The 26,811-nt window shown below is 30.9% G+C and overlaps 1 protein-coding gene across 1 annotated transcript in view; it reads left to right on the top strand.

Moving 5' to 3' along the window:
* Window positions 1-26,811, top strand: part of LOC115874527 (neuronal acetylcholine receptor subunit alpha-7-like) — a 131,468-nt gene that overhangs the window by 59,113 nt on the left and 45,544 nt on the right. The window contains exon 4 of the mRNA XM_030889694.1: window positions 5,948-6,131. Within this exon, the coding sequence (XP_030745554.1) occupies window positions 5,948-6,131 (184 nt within the window). The remainder of the gene's footprint in view (window positions 1-5,947; window positions 6,132-26,811) is intronic.

Here is a 26,811-nt window from a genome sequence, read left to right as displayed (position 1 = left end):
TACAAAACTTGACCATTTATTGTGGACAACATGAGAGAAGTCATTGTAGCTGCTTTTTGAGGTAGAACTCTATATAATATGTCTTTTAAAATGAAAAGGTCCTTTTGAAAAGACAATCATTTTATGCAGTTAACAGGAAAGGAAGCATCTTGAGCAAATATCTAGGAAACCAAACCTTAATAATATTTTGAAGATATATAAATTTTCCATTGAACACCGGAATAATATACTGGGTGTTCCTTTTAAAATAAAGGAGTAACTTGCTTTTAGAAGTGATTAATTATTAATTTTGTCTCACCCTGTATAACTTTTCCGGTCAAATTTCAATTTGGTTTGACATACAATGGTTACTGTAACTAAATATCAGGCTATACAAGGTCAACTAAAATTTAGGTAGCTGTTATTGAAATTTAAAATTTACTCTTTATTTTCACAAAATTTAAAATATGTCACAATCTTAGGTATATGCTCCTTTAATAAAACTAACTTTTATTTTTTTCCTAGAATCCGAAAATCAATTAATATATAGGGTGTTCCATTAGAAAAAACAAAACTTTGATGTGTAACTTTTCTTTCTATATATTTTTATAAAATGCTTTCAGTTAACTTACATATACTGCCAAAATTTCATTTCGATATAACCTACCGTTCTCCTTGGAGCTTCCGCGGCATATGAGAGGTGCCACCCTGTATAGTAGTTCTGCTAATCTACGCTATCGAAAGGTGCTTACAACTTATTTTAGATAGGAACTATCGGAAAAAAGAAATAGCCATCTTAGCCGATATTCAGGCAAAACTTTTTCAAATGTTAGTTTAATAGCGGATTTCTAAATTAGACCAAAACACAAAAAATCGACAAAAAAATTAATAGGATGAAAAGACGACATATAGAAAAAGCAGAGGAAATTGAACTGAATATCAGCTTTTCCATCTTTTCGCTAATTTGTAGAATTTCTAGCAGTTTTGACTGAAATTGAATTTTTTCGAGACATATAGCCAAGTTAGATTAAAATGAAATAAAACTATTTTTTTAATACATGATAATCATGTACAAATGTATTATGATAAAAAAGAATACAATTCAAATTATCTATTTGGTATTTTAAATAATTATATTTAGTAGAAATTTGTTTTATCTTACTCTCAAATCGCTATAAACTCTAATTCATAAAGGTAATACCGGGTGTTTCTTAAAAGTGGCCCACCTTTATAACTTTTTTATTTTTCACATAAAAAAACGAGATTTGATATGTTAGTACATGACATAAATAAGGATTGATTGACGTATTCAATTTTTTTCGATCACTTCCTGTTTCACCGAAAATGACTACAAAATATGATTGTTAAACGACAGCCTCTGTATTTTTTTACTTTATTCGATAGAAAATAACACTCCCAATAGAATGACATGTCATTTGTCAACATTTGACATTTTCGCATGTGATTTATTTGAAATTGTAACATGTGGTTCATAACGACAATTTAACTCGAAATACCAAGTGTGTGGTACAAAATTATTCGTAAAAAAATGCTTTCTCCAAATATTCTAATGATCCACGATAGTTGTATTTGAAAAAATTGAGATAAGATTAAAAATACAATTTGGGTTTCTTAACCGACCAGGATACACGAGAAACATTGGACCTTCTAATCTATTTTTCTAAGGCTCCTTGATTAAAAATTAATGTTAAAAAAAATAAAGCCAAGGGACTCTAGAATGAAATTTAAAATGCTATTGTTTTTAATTGATAATAAATGAAAATATAGATATAAGTTCCACTTAATAACAATAATATTTATTAATCATTAAATAATTATCCAAAATATTTACAATCATAATAATATAAAATTTTGGAGTAACTTAATATCTAAATGCATGACTGCTGTAGGTCTTGTTTTTAGAATAAATATTTAAATATTATTTCAAAATTCTGAAAATAAAATATGTTGATTTAAACCCTACTCAAAAAGGGAAAGGATTTGCAAGTATTGGTAGAATATCTTTTTTATAATAATTATATATGTTTTTCTTACCTTTTTAAGAGAAATTAAACCAGACAACTCAGTTTTGCTAGTAAACTGAATCGAATAATAACTTTCATCTAACGTGAACCAAATAATCATCGTTATTTACAGAGAACTTAACTCTCAAATTACTCTTTCTTAAACTTGGAATGTTCAACGCATAATTTTTGTTTTTGGAGAAATTTCAGATTCTACTTTGAATGATAAAACTTTTTAGTTTTACAAGAGTTTAATGGGTTGTGTGGGACGTTCAAAATGGAACATAATTTACGTAAAATTTTAATGCTATTGTTCTAATTATGCTTTAAATGAGTGGTTCAGAAAGTATGTAGAAGTTCCGATTTATTAAGTAAAAGAACTTAAAGTAAGTAAGTGAGTAGTAACTTCTTCGAAGTACATGAAACTCCTTTACGCGCTTTGGGAGTAAAAATTCAAGGCTGTGGCACAGTCAATTAAAACCCGTTTATAGTAAACTCATGTACTATAAAGAAAATTAGAGAAAAAACTTAATAAAAACCACTTTGAGCAAAAAACGGCATGTGTTTCTTGATAATTGACATCAGATAAACAAATTAGAACAAAAATGCCCGGAAGAAAAGTAATAGAAATAATTTTAGAAGACCTGGTGCATCAGCTTCCTATACTATAAAGAAAATTAGATATTGTTAGATATTAGATTATATTATTAATAATCTGTCAATTTATGAAATAATTGTTATGTTTATGTAAAGAGTGACAAGGCGCGTGGTTATCTTACCGCAGGTGCCCTCTCACTGGCTGAGGCTTGCGCTTGCGCTAGACGACCACTTGGTCTTGTTTATACACATAACATAGTAGATATGGCCCTATTCATTGGCGTGCCGCTAACACGGCCAACCTGACAATGGGACGTTCTCGGCCCATTCAGCTCGACCATATCCTGACTATTCTTAGAAATACACTAAGATATTTTCAAACCTCTATCATTATATAGAATGAAAATAAATAATCAGAACACAGTGTTATTCAGAAACAGATATAGAACTTGTAAAATATCTCTAAACATTACTCTGCTCTAACAAATTAAAATAATTTAAAATCAAAAACTAATAATACAGCCAGACAATTTCTGTAAGTGAAATGTCAGACAGCAAAACTGTACTCATACAAATTCACAAATCGGTAAGCAATAGTACAAACAGGCACTTTCAAACAAATGAAAGGTCAGTCAGCAATACTACGCACGACTAATTTACAAATTTACGTTAGCCAGCAATAGTAAATCTAGGCAGTATTCAAATACATGAAATGATGCCCAGACTACTTTACAAATAACAAGTCAGAAAGCAATACTACACCCAGACAATTTCAAACTGAAATGTCAGCCAGCACTAGTATGCCCAGACTATTTCAAACAAATAACAAGTCAGAAAGCAATACTACACCCAGAAAATTTCAAACAAATGAAATGTCAGCCAGCACTAGTATGCCCAGACTATTTCAAACAAATAACAAGTCAGAAAGCAATACTACACCCAGACAATTTCAAACAAATAAAATGTCAGCCAGCACTAGTATGCCCAGACTATTTCAAACAAATAACAAGTCAGAAAGCAATACTACACCCAGACAATTTCAAACAAATAAAATGTCAGCCAGCACTAGTATGCCCAGACTATTTCAAACAAATAACAAGTCAGAAAGCAATACTACACCCAGACAATTTCAAACAAATGAAATGTCAGCCAGCACTAGTATGCCCAGACTATTTCAAACAAATAACAAGTCAGAAAGCAATACTACACCCAGACAATTTCAAACAAATAAAATGTCAGCCAGCACTAGTATGCCCAGACTATTTCAAACAAATAACAAGTCAGAAAGCAATACTACACCCAGACAATTTCAAACAAATGAAATGTCAGCCAGCACTAGTATGCCCAGACTATTTCAAACAAATTATAAGTCAGAAAGCAATACTACACCCAGACAATTTCAAACAAATAAAATGTCAGCCAGCACTAGTATGCCCAGACTATTTCAAACAAATAACAAGTCAGAAAGCAATACTACTCCCAGACAATTTCAAACAAATGAAATGTCAGACAGCACTAGTATGCCCAGACTCCAAACTACCGCTAATATAAATATGGAGTAATTTATCTTGCACTCCACGTCAATGACATTTATTGAACTTTATTTTTTTTTATCATTAGGCTTTTTGATGATATTATAATTCATTGGATGCTCAATATGGACAATATCTTATAAACATTTGATTCGAAAACATGAATGTATACCGGTCTCGGTATACACATATTTAAAAAAATCTGGAAAAGCGATGTTATCTTTAAAAATTTTTATCCAATTTTAGCTAATACAGTTGTTTCGTCACATTAGCCAATAAAATTAGGGACAAATGAACATTTTTAAGTCATTTGAGAACAAATTAAAATTTGGGACGTCTGACAACCCCAAGTCTACAATTTCATCGGCTTTACACAAGTGTTACAAACTCGTAGACAAAGTTATATTGTATTTTTGGTAAAGATCTCGAGGATCTTGAAAGGAATGGCTGTTATCGGTATGAAGTAAATGACATAGGCGTGCGCCTGTGACTTTATCCAATAAACTTTTAGATTAAAATCTCAGTTTATATATGATTGTAAGCTAAATTACAGCGCACAGCTCGTGTTACAAACACATATAATACACTCATGGAATATGCATCTCGTGCGCAATTCTTCCAGTAACACGCCTTCTACAACACTCATCAGACAATTCAAAATGGATTATTTTATATCATATATATTATATTTTATTACTGATCATATAATATTATATATAATCGATTTATAATATGTAATAACTGGGTTTTATCCACGCCTATTTTTTTTTCATATAATATTATAGTACTATTCTTATGTACCACCAACTGCATTTTATTTGAAGAAATGTTTTCTACGCCTTAGGTAGACTTGGTTTTCAAAGAAAGGGTCTGTATATTATTTTACAAATATGTGACACTTGAACGCCAAACCAAACCAAACCAAACCAAATGCCATTTAGAATTTTTTTTTTCAGAAACTGAATTGATCTCACAACACAAAACAAATCACAAACTAACAATGGGCGCTTAATTACGGGTTAATCCCACTTCTGATGTTAGATATTAGATTATATTATTAATAATCTGTCAATTTATGAAATAATTATTATGTTTATGTAAAGAGTGACAAGGCGCGTGGTTATCGTACCGCAGGTGCCCTCTCACTGCCTGAGGCTTGCGCTTGCGCTAGACGACCACTTGGACTTGTTTAAACACATAACATACTAGATATGGCCCTATTCATTGGCGTGCCGCTAACAGATATAAAACTCAATAAAAACCACTTTTAGCAAAAAACGACGTGTTTCTTGATAATTGACATCAGATAAACAAACTAGAATAGAAGACAGTAGTAAAGTAATAGAAACAATTTTACGAGACCTGGTGCATCAGTTTCGTCTAATATAAATAAAATTAGATATAAAACTCAATAAAAACCACTTTTAGCAAAAAACGGCATGTGTTTCTTGATAATTGACATCAAATAAACAAATTAGAATAAAAATGCCCCGAAGAACAGTCATAGAAACAATTTTACAAGACCTGGTGCATCAGCTTTGTATACTATAAAAAAAATTAGAGATAAAACTCAATTAAAACCACTTTTAGCAAAAAAACGACATGTTTTTTCAGATAATTAATATCAGATAAACAAATTATAACCAAAATGGCCCGAAGAAAAGTAATAAAAACAATTTTACAAGATCTGGTGCATGAGCTTCGTAAACTATAAAGAAATTAAAGATAAAAGTCAATAAAAATCACTTTTAGCTAAAAACAACATGTGATTCTTGATAATTATCAATTAATATTTTATTATTTTATATTTTTCAGTGCAGATCCTCAGTATCAGTCATCAGTTATCAACACAAACGTCATAGTATCTAGCAATGGAGAGGTTGTGTGGCTTTCTCATGGAATCTACAGATCTTCGTGCGACATAAACGTGGAGTATTTTCCATTCGATTTACAGAGCTGTCACATGAAATGGAGTTCGTGGACATACGACGGATATCAGGCAAGGAAATCATTTTTTTTTCTATTATAATGACAAGTTTTAAGTCAACAGTAAATTATAGTGAATCAAAATCTACCATATTCTTTTCTTTTCATACACACACATCCAGTAGACGTACTTTACATATATTTTCCAAGCCTTTCCATACTAAAAAACATTTTTAAAATTGTTTTTTAATATTTAAAATGTTTTTGCTGTAACTTTACAAAAAAACTCGTTTTTTTTTCAAACGTCACAAAAATACAATATAAAAAAGTCATTTTAATGCCTAAAAGTAATGCGAAATATGGTGCAAAAATGTATTATTAAACTGACATAAAGTGTCAAATTCAACGAGCGTAATCATAGTTTCTCGATATACAGGGTGTTTCAAAACAAATGCGAAAAACTTCAGGGGTTGATTCCTTGTTCAAAATAAAGGCTAGTTTGCTTTATAAACATTGGGTCAAAAGTCAACCATTAGGGAGATATTGTGGTACAAAGATGGCGGAAAAATAATGTTTTTATTTTTTATCTTAAAAACGAAAAGCGATAGACTAATGAAATTTTATAGAAGCATTACTGTTATGAAAACACACTTTTTGGTAATTTCTTCACTTTTTTAAAATAAGTGGAAGGGGTTGAAATAAACTATCCCTATCATTCTTGTTAACAAAATTTAAGAAAAATCTTATCAAACACATGCAAAATTAATTTGGATAGTTTAGTTTATTTAGGAACTTTTTTGTCTCTTGTGTTTTTTTGATAAAACTGACCGATTTGAAATTAAAAAATAAAATGTAAAGCATTACATGTCAGGACAAAAAACATTTTTAGATAAAGAATCAAGTGAGCTGCTGTAATTTTTTTAGGAAAAAATCTAGTTGGCCGCTGTCACTTTTTAGGATGTTTCTAATATTATTTTATCTGACATTACTCTACTGCAATACGTTATTATCTTACGATCAATTAATTATTCCGAAGCCTTTTTTCTTTATGTGAAAATGTTTTTTTGTCCTGACAGGCAATGCTTTACATTTTATTTTTTAATTTCAAATCGGTGAGTTTTATCAGAAAAACAGAAGAGATTAAAAAGTTTCTAAACAAACTAAACTATCCAAATTAATTTTTTTGCATGTGTTTGATAAGATTTTTCTTTAAATTTCGTTAACAAGAATGATAGGGGTAGTTTATTTCAACCCCTTCCACTCATTTTAAAAAAATGAAAAAATTCCCGGAATGTATGTTTTCATAACAGTAATGCTTCCATAAAATGTCATTAGTCTATATCTTTTAGTTTTCAAGATAAAAAATAAAAACATTATTTTTCCGCCATCTTTGTACCGCGATATCTCCCTAATGGTCGACTTTTGACCCAACGTTTATAAAGCAAACTACCCTTTATTTTTAGCGAGGAACCACCCCCTGAAGTTTTTCGCATTTGTTTTGAAACACCCTGTATAATTACATACAAGGTATTACTTTTAAATATTTTTAAATTATTTGGAACGTTTGAAATTGTTTAAAAAATATTTTGTGGTGTTTGAAAAAAATAGCATGTTCTATTTGGAGTAAAAATGACTTTTTGTGCCTCGCCTGTATGTAGTATGTAGTCAAACGTACAGACTCGCCACGAAAAGTGTCATTTTTACTCCTAATAAAACAATATACTATTTATACACATTTCTTTAACATGTAAAAGCGTTTTTGCGGCATACGATTGCTAAATTACTAAAATAAAATAGTTTACATATTTTTTTTACTCTTTTGTTCAAATCACAATATACCAATACAAAAAATAAATAAAATATATTTTATTATCAATAAGCATTATTTGATTTATTGTAAAGAAAATTTAACCACGTATAGAAATTCTATAGAAATTTTATAAAATCAATGTTTGTTTTACCAAGTTTTCGAAGAATTCATTTCAAATCGAGTAAAATTTTCTATAGGTTGGCCACAATGTTTAATAAATAGATAAAAAACAAGCTTTGTCTAAAAACGACAATAAATTTAATATAATATTTCAGAATAAATTTATTTAATTGAATTGTTAATAATTATATTATTATATTCCCAGTAATATATAAAAGCATTAAAAATAGCATTTTACTTTAATAAAATTTTATAATCACTTTACCTTTAAAAATACACATTCATATTGTATTTTCCCATGTGGCTACATCACGAGTATGACGGAAAAGGTTAACCCTTTTTTAATTTAATTTCCCGTTTACATAAAGCATTCTTGTAGGGATATAACGTGCGGTTTTGAATTATAAAATTCCATTTAAAAATTAGATGAGACACATGAAAAAAATCTAAAGAACGTGGTTTCTAGTTTTGTCAGAAAATTAAAGACTTTAGAGCAAGACAGAAAAAAAAATTGTAAATTTTAAGGTTTCTGATCAATGGAGATTATTGCTAGCTTTGACTTTCAGCTATACAGGGTGTCAAAAAAATTGTGTACCTATATAACTTCGGTGGGTGATTCTACAAATAAAAATTGGCGTCGGGAGGCACGTATAGCCACCCATACTAAAATATGTTAATACCTCGAAAACTGCGACTTTGACTGATTTTGATGTTATTACAAATTTTGTTGCAAATATTATTCCTAATCTTAAATTGAAAACCGCGTTTCGCTAGCTACTGTAATTTTGGAGTTACGATTTTTTAAAATTTTTAACCCCCTCCCATACCCCCTTACCAATCCCCCACCCCCACCAAAAACTAATAGCCAGATTCTCGGGTGCCACAGTATTTTTGTGCCAAATTTGGTTAAAATCGGTTTAGCGGTTTTTAAGTTATCGTGTTACAGACAGACAGACAGAACACCATGAAAATATTTTGTATTTAGATCATATTTATGAGCCAAATAACTCATTTTGAGTGAAATTAAAAAAACTTTTTTTATACCTGTTGGTATGGTCAGCTAAAAATCTCTATAATGCAGACTTTATAGAGATTTATAGATATGGATATGCCCTTTCATAGTGCCACTGAAAAAACTGGTACTTGAACTTAAACGTAAATTTTAAGGTTTCTGATCAATGGATAAATAATTGCTAACTTTGACTTTGGGCTATACAGGGTGTCAAAAAAATGTTAACCTATATCTAACTTCTGTGTGTGATTCTACAAATTAAGATAAAACAAAAAGTTCCTGTGACCATGCGAGGGATGTGTCCGAAAAAATAAAATAATTTATTCGGAAATAATATTTCCGAATAAATTTATTTTTGTCATACGCTCCCAAAAACAGCTATTTTACGGACTCATTTCAGTCCGTAAAATGTTTCTTTTTCGGCCTAGGCCGTAAAGGTCGTCATGGCAACCTTTATGGACTAAAATGTCTAAATTCGTTATTTGGTTGTTTTATTTTGTCATTCGAAATTTGTCACAAAATCACATAAAATTATACATATATTTATAATTAAATTATTAAATACTAACAATATCAAAAGCTAAGTTATTTGTTTAAAGTAAGTACCTAGGTACTTACTTTTTCGTGGAAATAATTTAGCAATACATCTTCATTTACAACGAATACGCCATTTTTGACTTTCCATTCATTAAAAACATCATATTCTTTCTGGTAAATGGCACGAGACTTCACAGGAAGTAAATCCAACACGATTTCTTTGGCCTTATTAGCAATATGTTCGGATTTTGGAACATTTTAAAATTGTTGATGAATTTGTGTGATTTTGTGACAAATTTCGAATGACATGTCAAAATGCGATGAAATAAACAAACTCGTTACTAAGATATGAATTTATAAGCCAACTTTTTCAAACATTATAATTTCAAATATGGAAAATTTGCAAATATGCGTTCTAAAAAACTGTAAAAAGCGTATGACAAAATAATAGTGTATGTAACACGTACCTAAATTATGTTTTTTAGGACTCATCTACTATTTCGGACTCGGCTAACGCCTCGTCCGCAAACAGTAATGATTCGTCCTAAAAAACATCATTTTAGGTACTAGTTACATAAATAGCTATTTATTGAATTGCTAATAATTATATTATTATGTTCCCAGTAATATATAAAAGCATTAAAAAATAGCATTTTGCTTTAATAAAATTTTATAATCACTTTAGGTCGTACCTTTAAAAAATATTCATTCATATTGTATTTTCCCATGTGTCTACGTAACGAGTATGACGGAAGGTTAGCCCTTTTTAATTTAATTTCTCGTTTACATAAAGCATTCTTTTAGGAATATAACGTGCGGTTTTGAATTATAAAATTCCATTTAAAAATCAGATGGGACACGTGAAAAAAAATCTAAAGGACGTGGTTTTAGTTTTGTCAGAAAATTAAAGACTTTAGAGCAAGACAGAAGTAAAAAAATTGGCGCCGGGAGGCACGTATAGCCGCCTATACTAAAATATGTTAATAAAAAGTTGGTGGGCAGTTCTTTTAGTTTCAATTCTCTCAAAAACTGCGACTTTGACTGATTTTGATGTTATTACAAATTTTGTTGCAAATATTATTCCTAATCTTAAATTGAAAACCGCGTTTCGCTAGCTACTGTAATTTTGGAGTTACGATTTTTTTTAATTTTTAACCCCCTCCCATACCCCCTTACCAATCCCCCACCCCCACCAAAAACTAATGGCCAGATTCTCGGGTGCCACAGTATTTTTGTGCCAAATTTGGTTAAAATCGGTTCAGAGGTTTTTGAGTTATCGTGTTACAGACGGCAGACGGACAGACGTACAGACGGACAGACGGACAGACGGACAGACGGACAGACGGACAGACGGACAGACGGACAGACGGACAGACGGACAGACGGACAGACGGACAGACGGACAGACGGACAGACGGACAGACGGACAGACGGACAGACGGACAGACGGACAGACGGACAGACGGACAGACAGACAGACAGACAGACACCATGAAAATATTTTTATATTTTTGTATATACCTATTTGTATTTACCTATTGGTATGGTCGGCTAAAAATAATACAAAAAGTTCCTATACAGAAGTTTCCGGAATACAGTTTGGACCACCCTGTATATTATTCTTTAAAAAAATATTTTAAGAAAATAAATAAATATGTTACAAATATTTCACTAGTAGCAAATTGTAATGGCAGGTATTAATAAAAAAAATATATCTAAATAAACAGATATAGATGGAAGATTAAACAAAAATGCCAATAAACCGAGCAATAAACTAATTTACATATGCTCATATTATCAATAAATAAGGAGAATACCATTTTATCTAATTTGTTTTAAGATTAATTTAATTAATTAATATAGATTGAACAAATGTTTATGTAATAATAATAACGGCATAGCAAAATTAATTAATACACATTCTTTGTTAATATTTAATACAATAACAAGTTTGATAAGTGCTAATAATATATATGTTATTGCTGGTACTGGAAATGAACTATTATTATTTAATTTCTAATTATTATATTAACTAATTAGTATTACAGAATGAATTTAATAACATTTCATTCAAAAGTAAAATAAAATAATATATGGCTTGGCGTAAAAAACAGTCCCACCATTTATAACTCCAGAATGGCTGACCGATTTAAATGATCTTTGATTTGTTGGATTCCTCTTCGCCCCGACCAGCAGTATAATTCTATTAGAATATCAGAAAAATTCACAAATAAAAATAAATTTCGCAATAGCACATGGGCATAATATAAGGAAACTAGTAGCTTTACTCCTTGTCAAATCCTTATGACCTTGTTCTCTCGTCCCGTGATCACTGACGTAGCTGTATAGTCGTGGTCTATAACTAGGCAAAATATAGTCGTGGCACTCGGCATACTTTCACAGAGATTTATTTAGGAAAATACGAGTTCAAAAAAACTGATCATCGAGTAGAAATTTGCTTGAAAACAGAATATTTTGACATTTCGTGTAAGTAACAATTTTTCCGAATCTGAAAATCTTCTGGAACACATATATAATGACATATTTTTATATTATTATCTATTTCAAAGATTTTCTACAACTTCCTTTTAATTTAAAACAAGTTTAATTTTAACATCAATGTGTTTGTTTTGTAGTAATATATTGGTTAGGTGATTTTCATTGGATAACTAATACATACATTGAACAACACATTGTACTAAATAATAGCGATGGGAACTATCGAATGAATTAGACTATCGAATGGTTAATGAATGAATGATTTCAACTATCGAATGGTTTTATTCGAATAAAATCATTCATTCATTTGTAAACTAAAGCATATGTGACAACCTCGCCGTGCGACTAAATGGTTATCGTTGAGCCACGACTATCGAATGCTTTTGATAAATGAAATTTAGTATTCGTTTGATTTTTGTATGCGTCAGTGCATTATTAGTTCTTCCAAATTTTTATAACTTCACCGTATAAATACTGTGCTATTTTTGCGTTTACTAAAATAGTTAAAATACTAAAATAGTAGTTATTTTTTAATTTTATTTATTGACGATTGTGTGCATGTGCAGGTGGTCAAAATTTTTCCGAAAAGTTGTGTGGTTTTCCGTAGTCCGATCTTTCAATTATTTAATTTTATATGGTATATGGTCTATTTTTTAATGGGAAATTTTGAGAAGTAGCAATTTTTAAGAGAGATGAGATGAACTTAAATTAATTTTAAAAGTACATATTTGTATTTTAGATGTTTTAATAATATGAATTAGTTGAACTTAATAATCATATTAAAGTAATGTGGTTAAGTAAATGGTTATCGAACTCAAACTATGGGGTGAGAAAATTAAAATGAAAGTTTTACACGTGCCAATTTAAAAAAAAAGTTAACGATGTTTGTATTTTGTTTATGCTAATTCTCTTACATGTAGTTTTTGCGAAGAAATATTTCATTTATTTTTTAAAGTAAATGCCAGTAAAAGTAAATATAATTTTTAAATAGTAATATAAAGCACCTAATATAAATAATTTTGATTTCTAATTTTTATTTATATTTTCCTTCCATTACACCGCTTGCTTAGAAAATTAATAAATGTTTATATTTCATGATTTTAAAATTTGTTGTTAATATAACAAATTAGTTCTGTAATTATTATTATTTAATAAACCAACGTTGCCAAAAAAATTAGAGACTATATTATTTTTAAATAGGATCTAATATAAATAATTTTGACATCTAATTTGTTGTTTATATTTTGCTACTACTTAAATATAAAAAAATATTTATATTAAATGATTTTAAATTTTGTTGTTAATAGGTATAACAAATTATTACTGTTATTATTATTTATTAAACCAGTCTTTGCTTAAAAACATTAAAAATAATTTTCCTACATCCAAAATAACAAGTATTATTGCAGTGTAACAACAGAATATTAATAAAAAATGCAGAATATATAGACATACTATACCTAACTAACTAAAGCCAAACAATAATATTCTTTGCTAATATCAACTAATACAAAAATATGGCAACAGCGCCCTTCATAATGTATTTTCTGTGTAAATACTAGCACCTCAATAAAAAAAATAATGTGTCCTTATCTATATATGACTCCGCAAAAAAGATGCCGGCTTCTTTCATAGCATTGCCACCGACCGCTTTCTCGGAAAAAACCTACGTCGCCGGGCGACAACTAAAATTCAGTTAATATTTTATTATAATCGATCCTGACGAATAAATGAATTTCATAAATGAATGGATTTTATAAATGAATGAATTTTATAAATGAATGAATTTTATAAATGAATGAATTTTATAAATGAATGGTTTTTGCTGCCGAATTACTAGAATACAATATTTCAAGGCAGATGACGGATCTATTCGATAATTTTTATTCGAATAGTTTTCAACGAATGTTTTCTTACTAACTATCGAATTATTCGAATGAATTGCAACTATCGAATGTTTCGATAGTATTCATTCGATGGTTCCCACTACTACTAAATAATAAAATAACATAATATTTAAACTTCAATAATTGCTAACAAACATTACAGACATTTCAAAAGAGAAAAGAAGCAAGAACAATGAGAAATAGCATCGCTACTTTCTCACGTAATGAAAGAATAATTTTTTAGTTATTGTTACCGAGTCCCGAACGTACCGAAAGAACCGGGAATTAATAATTTCGAGTGCCGGTTCTTTGATATCTCAAAAGAACCGGGAATTTCTGGTTCTGAACCCTAGTTACCATATTATCAAGAAATTATGTTTTTTAACTAAAAACTAAAAAAAATCCAGATTTAAAAAAAAAAATATGCAGAAGAATTCTCATATTTCTGGGGCCAAAATATACTATTCCTAAAAATATTTGCACTTATTTAAGACTCACCCTGTATAGGGCGATTCACGGTTATGGTACAAGCGTTTCCGGAACCGGAGCTGTTTTTCGGTAACCGGTAATGTCGGTACCATGCCTCTAAGGAACCGGGATTTCCAGTTTTTTTTGGTACAACAAATTTTTGTCAATGAAGGTGCAGTTCGTTAAACAGCAAGCAAGGGATGGTTGTTAAAAGTAAAATCGATAAAAAATTGAGGTTTAAATGCAAATTATATCAAATTATTAAGTAGTAATCTCTCTCTCTCCCTCTCTCTGTCTTTATTCCTACAAGAGGAATGTAGTGGTCAAGTGCTGTATGTTGTTTGTCTCCCTAGTTCCCTGTCTTGTGCTTCATGTACAAGCGTGTGCAGTGGCTTGTGGGTGATCTTTAATAGCTGGTCTATCCATCGGGAGGGCGAGCGACCTCTTGGTCTTCTTCCCGGAACCTTGCCCTGTATAATGAGCTTTTCCATACAGTCAGTATCCCTCCTCATAACGTGACCGAAATATTTAAGTATACGTGACTGTATAGAAGTTGAGAGGCGTTCTGTGATGTTCAGTTCTTGGATTATGGATTCATTGGTTCGCCGGGCAGTCCAGGGAATTCTGAGCATTCGTCGCCAACAGTACATCTCAGTTGCGTCAATTTTTTCATTTCTGACTGTCTCATCGTCCAGGACTCGGAGCCATTCATTAATATAGGAAATATTAGGCAGTGAACAAGCTTTTTTTTAAGTGTTTAGATATGTTTTTGTCTCGCCATATTTTGAGAGTTTTCGCACTGCCACTCTTGTCATTTCACATCTTCTTCTTATTTCGCCTTCTAACGATCCTGTGTTGTTTATAAGTGACCCAAGATATATATATATATATATATATATATTTCACATCTTCTATCTTATTTCGCCTTCTAACGATCCCGTGTTGTTTATAAGTGACCCATATATATATATATATATATATATATATATATATATATATATATATATATATATATATATATATATATATATATATATATATATATATATATATATATATATATATATATATATATATATATATATATATATATATATATATATATATATATATATATATATATATATATATATATATATATATATATATATATATATTGACTTACAACCTCAAAACGACCAATGCTCACTACATCAGGTTTATTGTTGTTTTGCCTGTCGATAATCATAATTTTTGTTTTAGAGGGATTAATTTCAAGTCCAAGTTTCTCGCTTTCGTCTTCAACCAATTTTAGAAGCTGCAGTAACTCTTCTTCGTTTCCTGCTAGAAGGACCGTATCGTCTGCAAATCTGAGGTTGGTAATTTTGTGACCATTAATTGTTGTCTCCCCTTGCCAATGTTCCAATGCCCGTCTCATGATATATTCAGTATATATATTGAATAACTGAGAAGATAGTATGCACCCCTGCCTAACACCACAGGTAGGCTGGAAGTCTTCCGAAGTAACGCCATTGATGGTAATTCTATTTTTGGTATTTACATAGAGATTGTGGATCAATGAAATCAAATGAAGAGGCACGCCCATTTCTTTAAGAACCATCCATAGTTTTGACCATTTGACTTTGTCAAAAGCTTTTCGATAGTCTATGAAAGAAATATAGAGCGGATTGTTAAATTCTCGGGCCTTTTCGATAATCTGACGGATATTCAAAATTTGTTCACGTGTTCCTCGACCTCTTGTAAATCCTGCTTGCTCTGGAGAGATTTGTGATTGAATATACGGTTTTAACCTTTCGTTAATGATATGAAGAAGAATCTTACTGGCATGTGAAATTAGCGCAATGGTACGAAAGTTGTCGCATTTGGCTGGAAGTAGTAATCAGTCATGAGAAAATTAACCTGAACACAAACAATGATCAAAAATGACTCTCAAAAAAAACAAAAACACAAGTTTTTGAATTTATTACTACAACCAATAGCAGCACACAGTAAGGCACTCATTTTTTGTCCATCCGTCTCTGTGCTGGGACGCAACGCTCGAACCTCACAGGTCGACGGACGGAACTCAACTGTAACGCTCGGTAATCTGCCGATATTCGACAGATTGTAAAAACTGGCACAAAATATTTGGGAGAGTGCCCAACTACTCTTTTGCTTCTACTATGACATGGGTGTATAACAGTCAAAAAAGTATAACTTCTCAAGTTTTCGAACAGGAAAGTGAGATTAAACATAAACGATACAACAATCTGAAGTTAGGACAAAGCAGTATCCTTACACAACTAGAGAAACTTCCTTACATTTACTAAATTTCCGTAACTAAAGCTCTAGCATACATTTACATAGAGGCTCTATTGTTATTTATCATCATTTAGTTGGATGAGACACTCATAAGGTGTAGTAGACCAGTATTGTACAGAGTGTCTTAATATTCCATGGACATAGAACTATTTCGTATTTTTGGAATTAGAATAAATTAATTGACACATTGACCTCTATACGAAAGTGCCTAATTTGTCCGTTAGAGGGTATTGAACTTTAATAAATCCAAACTTTAATCAATTAAAAAAGAAAACTCTGCAATCCTTGAAATGTTTAAAACTTTTTTGATGGAATCTTGGTGATCATCCCAAAGCGCAATTTTACCCTAATTTAACCATTAGACGGAGAGCTGGCTACATAAAAAACCTTATCATCGGTACATGGCTAATTTTTCTTGTGAAGAATCCTTTTGTGTAGCCATTGTGAAATAGTCATGTCTACCAGCGCGATCCCGGGGCTTAAAGCGGGGGCGGCCCATCGAAAGGGTGAAATTTTGACACTAAAAATATTATAAGGTATTATTGTATAAGCTATAATTGCCAAATAGCTTTTATTTATTATTAAGAAACGTGTAAAATTGTTGACAGACATTTTTTCTCGTGGCTAAAATGCCGGCAGACAACGCGAAAGAGGCATGGAATTTTGACAAAAAAAATCATCGCATACATCAAAACAAAATACATCAAAAAGACATCGCATGTCGATTGGTGGAATGTCATGTTCATTGTTTATTTATTTAAAAAGCCGTATGCCAAAGGGCAGACAAAAAAATCGTGGCTTAATCAGCGGTAGACAGTTATCAAAAGCCCGATATTACTATACAGGGTGAATCTTGAATGAAAAGTTCAAATATTTTCAGAGCTGGTAGATCTCGATCTGCCCTTTAGCATACGGCTTTTAGAATAAATAAATATGACATCCCATCAATCGGCATGCATGTATGCCTTTTTTTTATTCTTCGAATTTCATTTTTTAATAATTTTTAAAATTTCATGCTTCCTTCGTGTTGTCTGTCGGCATTTTAGCGACTAGAAAAATGTCTACCAACAATTTTCCACGTTTTTTAATAATAAATAAAAGCTATTTTTGCAATTATAACTAGTGTACCTTATAAAATTTTTAGTGTCAAAATTTTACCCTTTTATTGGCCGCCCCCGCTTTAAGCCCCGGGATCGCGCTGGCAGACATGACTACTTCATAATGACTACACAAAAGTATACTTCACACAAAAAATTAGCCATGTAACGATGATAAGGTTTTTTATGTAGCCAGCTCTTAGACTACATGTTCGTATCTATTACGGTTACCGAGATACCAATGCTCGTACCCCGAATTTGTAGCACCCTGTATATTATACATCATGTTCACTAAATAACAGATGCGAAAGAAAGCGACTGCATCGGAAACTGCTCGGCAAACCCGACACGCCTATTAAGTGGTGTAAATACACCAGTCGTTTAGTCCAGAAACCTATGCTGTGTCGTATTAGCTTGCTGGAATGACATAGTGCGTGGTTATATGTTTCTTTTTAAAAACGCCTGTAGGATTTTTGTTGAACTTTTGAACTGTTATTTCTAAGTTTTGGTAATTTGTATATCTTATTTAAAATGGGATGCAAATGTGTTTATTTATAAGGAAAAAAAGATATTTATAGTATAAAAAATTAATTTATTTAACAAAATTTAATTAAAAATGTGACAAAATAGTTACCTTTCTATTGGTTCTATCGGACTTTTTCGACTATATAAATCTTTATTTGTAAACTTTAATACATCAAATATTTTCAATCTAATAAATCATTTAATGATGTAAATAAGAGGAAATTTCTCACATGGGTGGTCAAATTTTATAGTTTTCATTATATGAAACAGCCTCTGAGAAATGTTTTCAACTCAAAATGCCTTTAATTATGTTTGACTACATCATTAAAAAGGGTCTTCAAATACATCAATGTGATTTTTGTCTAAAATTTGCAAAAGAATCCGAATCTCTGGATAACTCGAAATTATTTGCCCATTTAAAAGCCTTTGATCATGAAAGTGGAAAAATTTGTTCATTTTATTTACAGGCTGGGAAAATTATTTATATTAAATTTTGATGAGTTTTGCACTGAAGAAAACATTCAGAGGCTGTTTGATATAATGAAAACTATAGAATTTGACCACCCATATGAGAAATTTCCTCTTATTTACATCATTAAATTATTTATTAGATTGAAAATATTTTATGCATTAAAGTTTACAAAAAATAAAGATTTATATAGTCGAAAAAAGTCCGATAGAACCAATAGAAATGTAACTATTTTGTCACATCTTTAATTAAATTTTGTTAAATAAATTAATTTTTTATACTATACATATCTTTTTGTTTCCTAATCTCCTACGAGCTGATATAATATGACGAGCAATCTATTAAATTACTCTGAGATTATACAGAAAAGTCCACAGACTTCGAGACATAGGAAAATCAAGTCCATTTAGCGTATGTCCAAATTTTGACAAGTTTTCCAAAATGACAGTTTTGTTTAGACTGACGTTTAATTTCACCTGACTTCTCGGTGAATGATTTCTTTTTATGGGGGTACATAAAATCTAAAATTTACGGCCATGAAGAAATTCAAAACTTGGAGCAGTTAAGGCAGAAAATATTTAATGCCTTTGACACTGTCACCCCTGATATGTTATCCAATGTGAGGATGGGATTTTATGATCGTTTGGTTTAATGCAAGAGGGAGGCACTTTTGAACAATTTTTGTAATTTTTTAAATTTCATTATCCTGTTTTTTACCGTTTACCCATTACCTACCTTGACGAACATGGGAAAACGAAGGTCCTTTTCAGGACCACAAATATTTTGATTGAGAAAATTGGTAAATTTTTTTTGGATTAAAAAACAAAAGTTGTTAATATAATACCAATTTAAAAGTGTTTTAGTAGTTTTAATACACACTATGATATAAAATTTATTATTATTATAATGTACATTATTAATACTATGGTTCATTCGAAATGGTATTAAGGCCCAATTGCAACGATGATTTAAATTTTTCTTAAAGATAAGTAGAGCTTAGAATGAGCTGTATTTATATTTACTTTAATATTCACCTTAAATGAGGGAATTTGACTGATAAAATTTTTGAATTTGAATTGTTTTTAATGATACTAACAATTTTAGTTCAATTTTTAATAAAAATTATTTAATATTAATAGAAATCCAAGAGATTTGAAACCTCTTTTAGCGATTTATAACATTTTCAAATGAATTACAGGTGCCCTTATTTTCTATGAAAATCACACAGCTTTTTTCATAGTCGCTGCAGTTGCTATAGCTATAAAAACTAATTTTTTAAGGTGTGAAAATTGCGACACACGCTAAATGGACTTGATTTTTCGTATGTCTCGAAGTCTGTGGACCTTTTTGTATGCCTCGATAACATATTGGTGCAGATTATATTTTCACCCAAACAAATAATAACCCAAACTATACATTGATGCGGATTGTCTATGAACTCTTTCTGAAGGTCACAGAAACCTGAACGCGTAATTCGGTTTCTTTCGCATCTGTTCTAGTTAATTTGTGACTAAACTTCATAAATCTGCAGTGTTACAGAAATAAATACATAGTAAATACATGCACCTGATAGGCAAGAAAAAGATATATCAAAAGAAATAAGATTCTATTTATCTTATCCCGTATCAATTTTAAATAAGTAGCTTAAACTTTACACGACTTCGCAACTGAGGTTTCTTAAAGGAATATTCAAGAATATGTTCGCGTAGTATGCAAAGCGTACATGAGAAAACTAAACAGGAAAGTATTGGAAATAGTTCTTCAAGGTATATTAGATTCCGAAGAATTTAATATCCAAGTTTTAAAGAGAAATATGATGCAGTGTTTTTTCAGAATTTTCGTTTTTCAATCAATCATTTTATTAAAAAGTTTAATAATACCAAACTTTGAGAATTAAATAACCGTTTTCATTACATTTACGTATGAAATTAAGGCTTTAGAACTAGAGAACTACCATTTCTATTAGTTGATTTATACAGGGTGGTCCGAACTATATTCCGGAAACTTCGGCAGCATATTGTGCAGATAAAAATAAGTAAAAAAGTTCGTATAAATGTATGTTAAAATGCTTAATTTTGGAGATACAGGATGTAGAAGTTTCATTTTTATTTCGATTTTTTCCTAATAATTTCTGAAGTAACGTCAATATTTGGATGAAAATTGGTGTCTGGGTATTTTTTGGCATGAGAAATTTGATTTTGATGTCAATATGACTCCTATTTGTAGAGGGCGCCACCTACATATTTTTTAACTGGTTTGAAGACTAATAACTTTTTGTCCGTACCTAAATAAAAACAATTATCTAATAACTTTTTGTCCGTACCTAAATAAAAACAATTATCGCATAGTTGAATAAAAGTAATTATTACATATTTCTAAATGAAGCATGCCTTTGTCTGCCTTTCTCTTGTGAGGTTTTTTAGGATAATTAGGGTACGCATTGATATGTAATTTTTAGTCGGCCGACTATTAAGTTGCAAAAGTGAAAACAATACATTTTTATGGAGCCGACCGAATATTTGATTTGCACCAATTTCATTGATGCCAAACTGTTTTATCATAATTTTTTTGAAGAAAAATTTATGATTAATTTAAAAAAAAACATTTCCAAATTTATCATTTCAGTCAAATAACTATATACATATCTACTGAACATATTTATTTTTTGTCAATAATGATATGTATTGAGTATTATCTTGAGAACGGTTGCTGGTAGTGATTTTTACCAAGAGATATTTTATACCCAAAAAGTCACGGAAATGTATATTTTCTCAGTAGTTTTATATATTTCTCAGTAGTATATAATATAAATTTATTCTTCGGGTGTCTTAGACCGTTGGAGGATTCCCATTCCAGGTTATGAATGGATTTTTCCAGGTTCTTGAGTTCTGATTTAAGTTGGTTTCACTGTGTTCACTCCTTTTCTAGCTAGATTACTGGCTGTTTCATTACCTTCCAGTATAGGACTATATTTTCTTTGCCTAATTTCTTCAGCTGCTTTAGGCATTCTTTAAAACCAAACCGATCTCTATGTTTTTGATAATATTATACTCATTCCTTAATCTTTTTAGTCAAAGCTCTCCAAGTCGAATGTTTTGAACCCGCTTTTAATACAATTACGAAGTTTAAACGGGAAAAGTTATACAACTTCTTCGACATAAAGATTAATAAAATCTAAACGCGGGAAAACATTGTTAAAATAAGAAGTTTGTCAAACGAAAAAGACAAGCTCAACCGCAATTTCGTTAAAAGTTTCGAATTAAGAAACAATTAAAGCAAATTTTGAGGTTGTCTTATACGGTTCGAACTTTGTAATAAAATCATCGTTACAACAATAGAGTTCTATAATAGGAATTAATGAAAGTTTATAATAATTATAATTTCTTACTTCATCATTATTTTAGCACTGTTTTAATACGTTGGAAACTTTGAAAATAATTTTGTTATACACTGAAAAAATTAATTTTTGAATGTAATAACAATATTAAGGGTTATTTCTTGCCACAGATTATTGTAGTAAATTTACCATCCGTTCTTTAGTTTTACAACTCGTTTGTAAAATCGCTGTATGGCTAATTTGTGGCATGTATAATATGTTATAATATACCCTCCAATCCAAGAATCATACTTCTTCAGCTAATGGTACTGATGGATTGCTAACTCCTGATGGACACATGCCATCAAGTTCGAAAGGACCCAGTCCAAGAAAGTTTTCTCGTTATAATTAGCTTTTAATATATTCTTTTGGTGATATTAATGTTATTTAATGGCTAGATGTTTACCCTCAATTAAGATCATACTTCTTCAATAGGGAGTAAACTGCTTTGGTTATACCATCAGGTTCAAGGAATGATCCAGGAAAGTTTTCTCGTTATGATTCGCTTTTTAATATATTCTTTGGGTGATAATAATGTCATTTAAGAAATTGATTTTTGCCCTCCAATCCAAAGATCATACTTTTCAAGCTAATAGTATTAAACTGCTGATGGACCCATACATTGAGTTCGAAAGGACCAGTCCAAGAAAGTTTTCTCGTTATAAATTAGCTTTGTATATTCTTTTGGTGGTATTAATGTTGTTGTAATGAATGTTTACCCTCAAACCAAGTCATACTTCTTCAGCTAATGGTAAACTGCTGATGGACACATGTTATCGAGAGAGTTCAGAAAGGATCCAGTCCGGAAAAGTTTTCTCGTTATAATTCGCTTTTAATATATTCGTTTGGTGATAAGAATGTTATTTAATAATGAAGTTATACTCTCCAATCCAAGAATAATTATACTTCTTCAACTAATGATAAACTACTGATGGACACATGCCATAGAGTTCGAAAGGACCCAGTCTAGGAAAATTTTCTCGTTGCATTCCTTTTAGCAATATACTTGTTGATAATAATGTCATTTTAATAATTAATTTTTGCCTCCATTCCCAAAATTATACTTCTTCAGCTAATAGGTAAACTCCTGATGGACACATGCCATCCAGGTCAAAACGACCCAGTCCAGAAAAGCTTTCTGGTATGATTCCTTTTAATATATTCTTTGGTGATAATAATGTCGTTTTAATGAATTAATTTTTACCCTCCAATCCAAGAATCATACCTCTTCAGCTAATTGTAAACTGCTGATGGATTCACTCTATCCAGTTCAAAAGGACCAGTCCAGGAAAGTTTTCTCGTTTGCCATTAAAGAAACTTTTAATACATAACTAACGGTGATATTATATCGTTATTTAATAATGAATGTTTACCCTCCAATCGAATCATACTTCTTCAGCTAAATGGTAGAGCTTCTGATGGACTCATGCCATCTAGTTCGAAAGGACCCAGTTTAGGAAAGTTTTCTCGTTATGATTCGCTAAGAGCACTAATATATTCTTTTGGTGATAATAATGCTATTTAATAATTAATTTTACCCTCAAATCCAAGAATCATGCTTCTTCAGCTAATGGCAAACAGCTGATGGACTCGTACCATCGAGTTCGAAAGGACCAAGTCCATGAAAGTTTCTCGTTATAATTGGCTTTAAATATATGTATTCTTTTGGTGATATTAATGTTATTTAATAATGAATGCATACCCTCCAACTCAAGAATCCAACTTCTTTAATAAAGAAATTGATGAAGCTACAGTGGATTTATACCATCGGTTCAAAGACCCCAGTCCGGAAGTTTCTCGTTAGCAGGATTCGCTTTTAATATAATTCTTTTTTGGTGATAATAATGTCATTTTGAGTGTTCACCCACAACCAAGGAATCATACTTCTTCAGCTAATGGTAAACTGCTGATGGACCCATGCCATTGAGTTCGAAAGGACCAAGTCCAGAAATGTTTTCTCGTTATAATTAGCTTTCCCAATATATTCTTTTGGTGATATTAATGTTATATAATAATATACCAGTCCAAGAATCGCACTTCTTCAGCTAATGTTAAACTCCTGATGGACACATATAAATGAGTTCAGAGGACGAGTCAGGGAAAGTTTTTCTCGTTATAATTCGCTTTTAATGTATTCCTTTGATGATAGAGATGTTATTTAAGCCAATGAATTTCATACCCCAATCAAAGATGTAGCACCTTTCAGCTAATGGTAAACTCCTGATGGACGCATGCCATCCAGTTCAAGGGACCCAGTCCAGAAAAGTTTCTCGTTATGATTTCAGCAATATATTTCCTTTTGGTGATAATAATGTCATTTTAATGAGGTAAATTTTACCCTCAATCCAATTAAATATTTCAGCTAATGGTAAACTGTGATGGACTCAGCATGAGTTCGAAAGGACCAGTCAAGAAAGAGTTTTCTCGTTATAATTAGCTTTTAATATATTCTTTTGGTGATATTAATGTTATTTAATAATGAATGTTTACCCTCCAATCCAAGAATCATACTTCTTCAGCTAATGGTAAACTGCTGATGGACTCATGCCATCTAGTTCGAAAGGACCCAGTCCAGGAAAGTTTTCTCGTTATGATTCGCTTTTAATATATTCTTTTGGTGATAATAATGCTATTTAATAATTAATTTTACCCTCAATCCAGGAATCATACTTCTTCAGCTGTTGATAAACTGCTGATGGACTCGTATTGAGTTCGAAAGGACCCACTCCAAAGAAGTTTTCTCGTTATAATTGGCTTTTAATATATTCGTGATATTAATGTTGTAATGAATGTTTACCCATAGTCCTAGAATCACACTTCTTCAGATATTGGTAAGCTGCTGATGGACTCATGCCATCTAGTTCAAAAAGACCCAGTCCAAGAAAGTTTTCTCGTTATAATTTGCTGTTAATATATTCTTTTAATGATATTAATGTTATTTTAATAATGAATTTTTACCCTCCAACTGAAGAATCATACTTCTTCAGCTAATGGTAAGTGGACTCAATGTCCAGGTTCAAGAAAGGGACTAGTCAGGAAAGTTTATATGTTATAATTTTGCTTTTAATATATTCAGAATAATAATGTTACATTTTAATAAGAAATTGAAGTTTTACCCTCAATTGAAGAATGCTTCTTCAGCTAATGGTAAACTGCTGATGGATTCATGCCATCGAGTTCGAAAGGGCCCAGTCCAAGAAAGTTTGGTTTTCTCATTATAATTCACAGCTTTTAATATATTCTTTTGGTGATAATAATGTTATTTAATAATGAATGTTTACCCTCAATCCAAGAATCATACTAGCCAAGCTATTGGTAAGCTGCTGATGGACTCATGCCATCGAGTTCGAAGGACCAGTCCAAGAAAGTTTTCTCATTATAATTAAAACATTAATATATTTCTTTAATGATGAAAATGTTATTTTAATAATGAATTACACCTACAATCCAAAGAATCTTCTTCTTCAGCTATTAGTGGCACTTTGGTGATTCATGCCATCGAGTTCGAAAGGTTGAATCCAGGAAAGTTTATCGTTATAATTCGCTTTTAATATATTCTTTTGGTGGTAATAATGTTATTTAATAATTAATTTTTTACCTCAATCCAAGAATGATACTTCCATTTATTGTTGTAAACTGCTGATGGACTCATGCCACCGAGTTCGAAAGGACCCAGTCAGAGGAAAGTTTTTCTATATAATTTATAATTAGCTGCTAATATATTTCTGTATTATTGTGTTATTTGTGAATTTTACCCTCCAATCCAAAGATCATACTTCTGGCTAATGGTAGGCTTCTTTGATGGATTCATGCCATATCAGGAGTTTCAGGGATCCAGTTCAGGAAAGTTTTATCGTTACCAATTCCCTTTTAATATATTCTTTTGGTGGTAATAATGTTGTTTAATAATTAATTTTTACCCTCAATCAAGATACATACTTCTTCAGCTAATGGTAAACTGCTGATGGATTCATGCCATCCAGAGTTCAGAAAAGGACCCAGTCAAAGAAGTTTTCTCACATTTATAATTAGCTTTTAATATATTATTTTGGTGATATTAATGTTATTTAATATTAGTTTTTACCCTCCAATCCAAAATCATACTTCTTCGGCTATTAGTAGGCTGCTGATGGATTCATGCCATCTAGTTCGAAAGAACCCAGTCCAAGTTTTCTCAGTATAATTCCTTTTAATATATTCTTTTGGTGTTAGTAATGTTATTTAATAATGCATTTTTACCCTCCAATCCAAATCATACTTCTTCAGCTAATGGTAAACTGCTGATGGACTCGTTCCATCCAGTTCAGGACTGGTCCAGAAAGTTTTCTCGTTATAATTGAAAACTTAATGCATACTGCTTGGTGATAAATGTTATTTAATAATGAATGTTTACCCTCCAATCCAAAATCATCCTTCTTCAGCTAATGGTGAAGCTGCTGATGGACTCATGCCATCGAGTTCAGAAGGACCCAGTCTAGGAAAGTTTTCTCATTATAATTAGCTGTTAATGTATTCTTTTGGTGATATTGATATTTATTTAATAATGAATTTTTTACCCTCAATCCAGAATAGTGCTTCAGCTAATGGTAAAACTGCTTTGATGGACTCATGTTCCAGGGACCAGGTCAAAGAGCAATGTGCAATGAAAAAAGA

The sequence above is a fragment of the Sitophilus oryzae genome, unplaced genomic scaffold (assembly GCF_002938485.1).
Source record: "Sitophilus oryzae breed Bouriz unplaced genomic scaffold, Soryzae_2.0 scaffold_1297_pilon_pilon, whole genome shotgun sequence".
Lineage (NCBI taxonomy): Eukaryota > Metazoa > Arthropoda > Insecta > Coleoptera > Curculionidae > Sitophilus > Sitophilus oryzae.
This window is presented reverse-complemented; position numbering and strand designations above follow the sequence as displayed.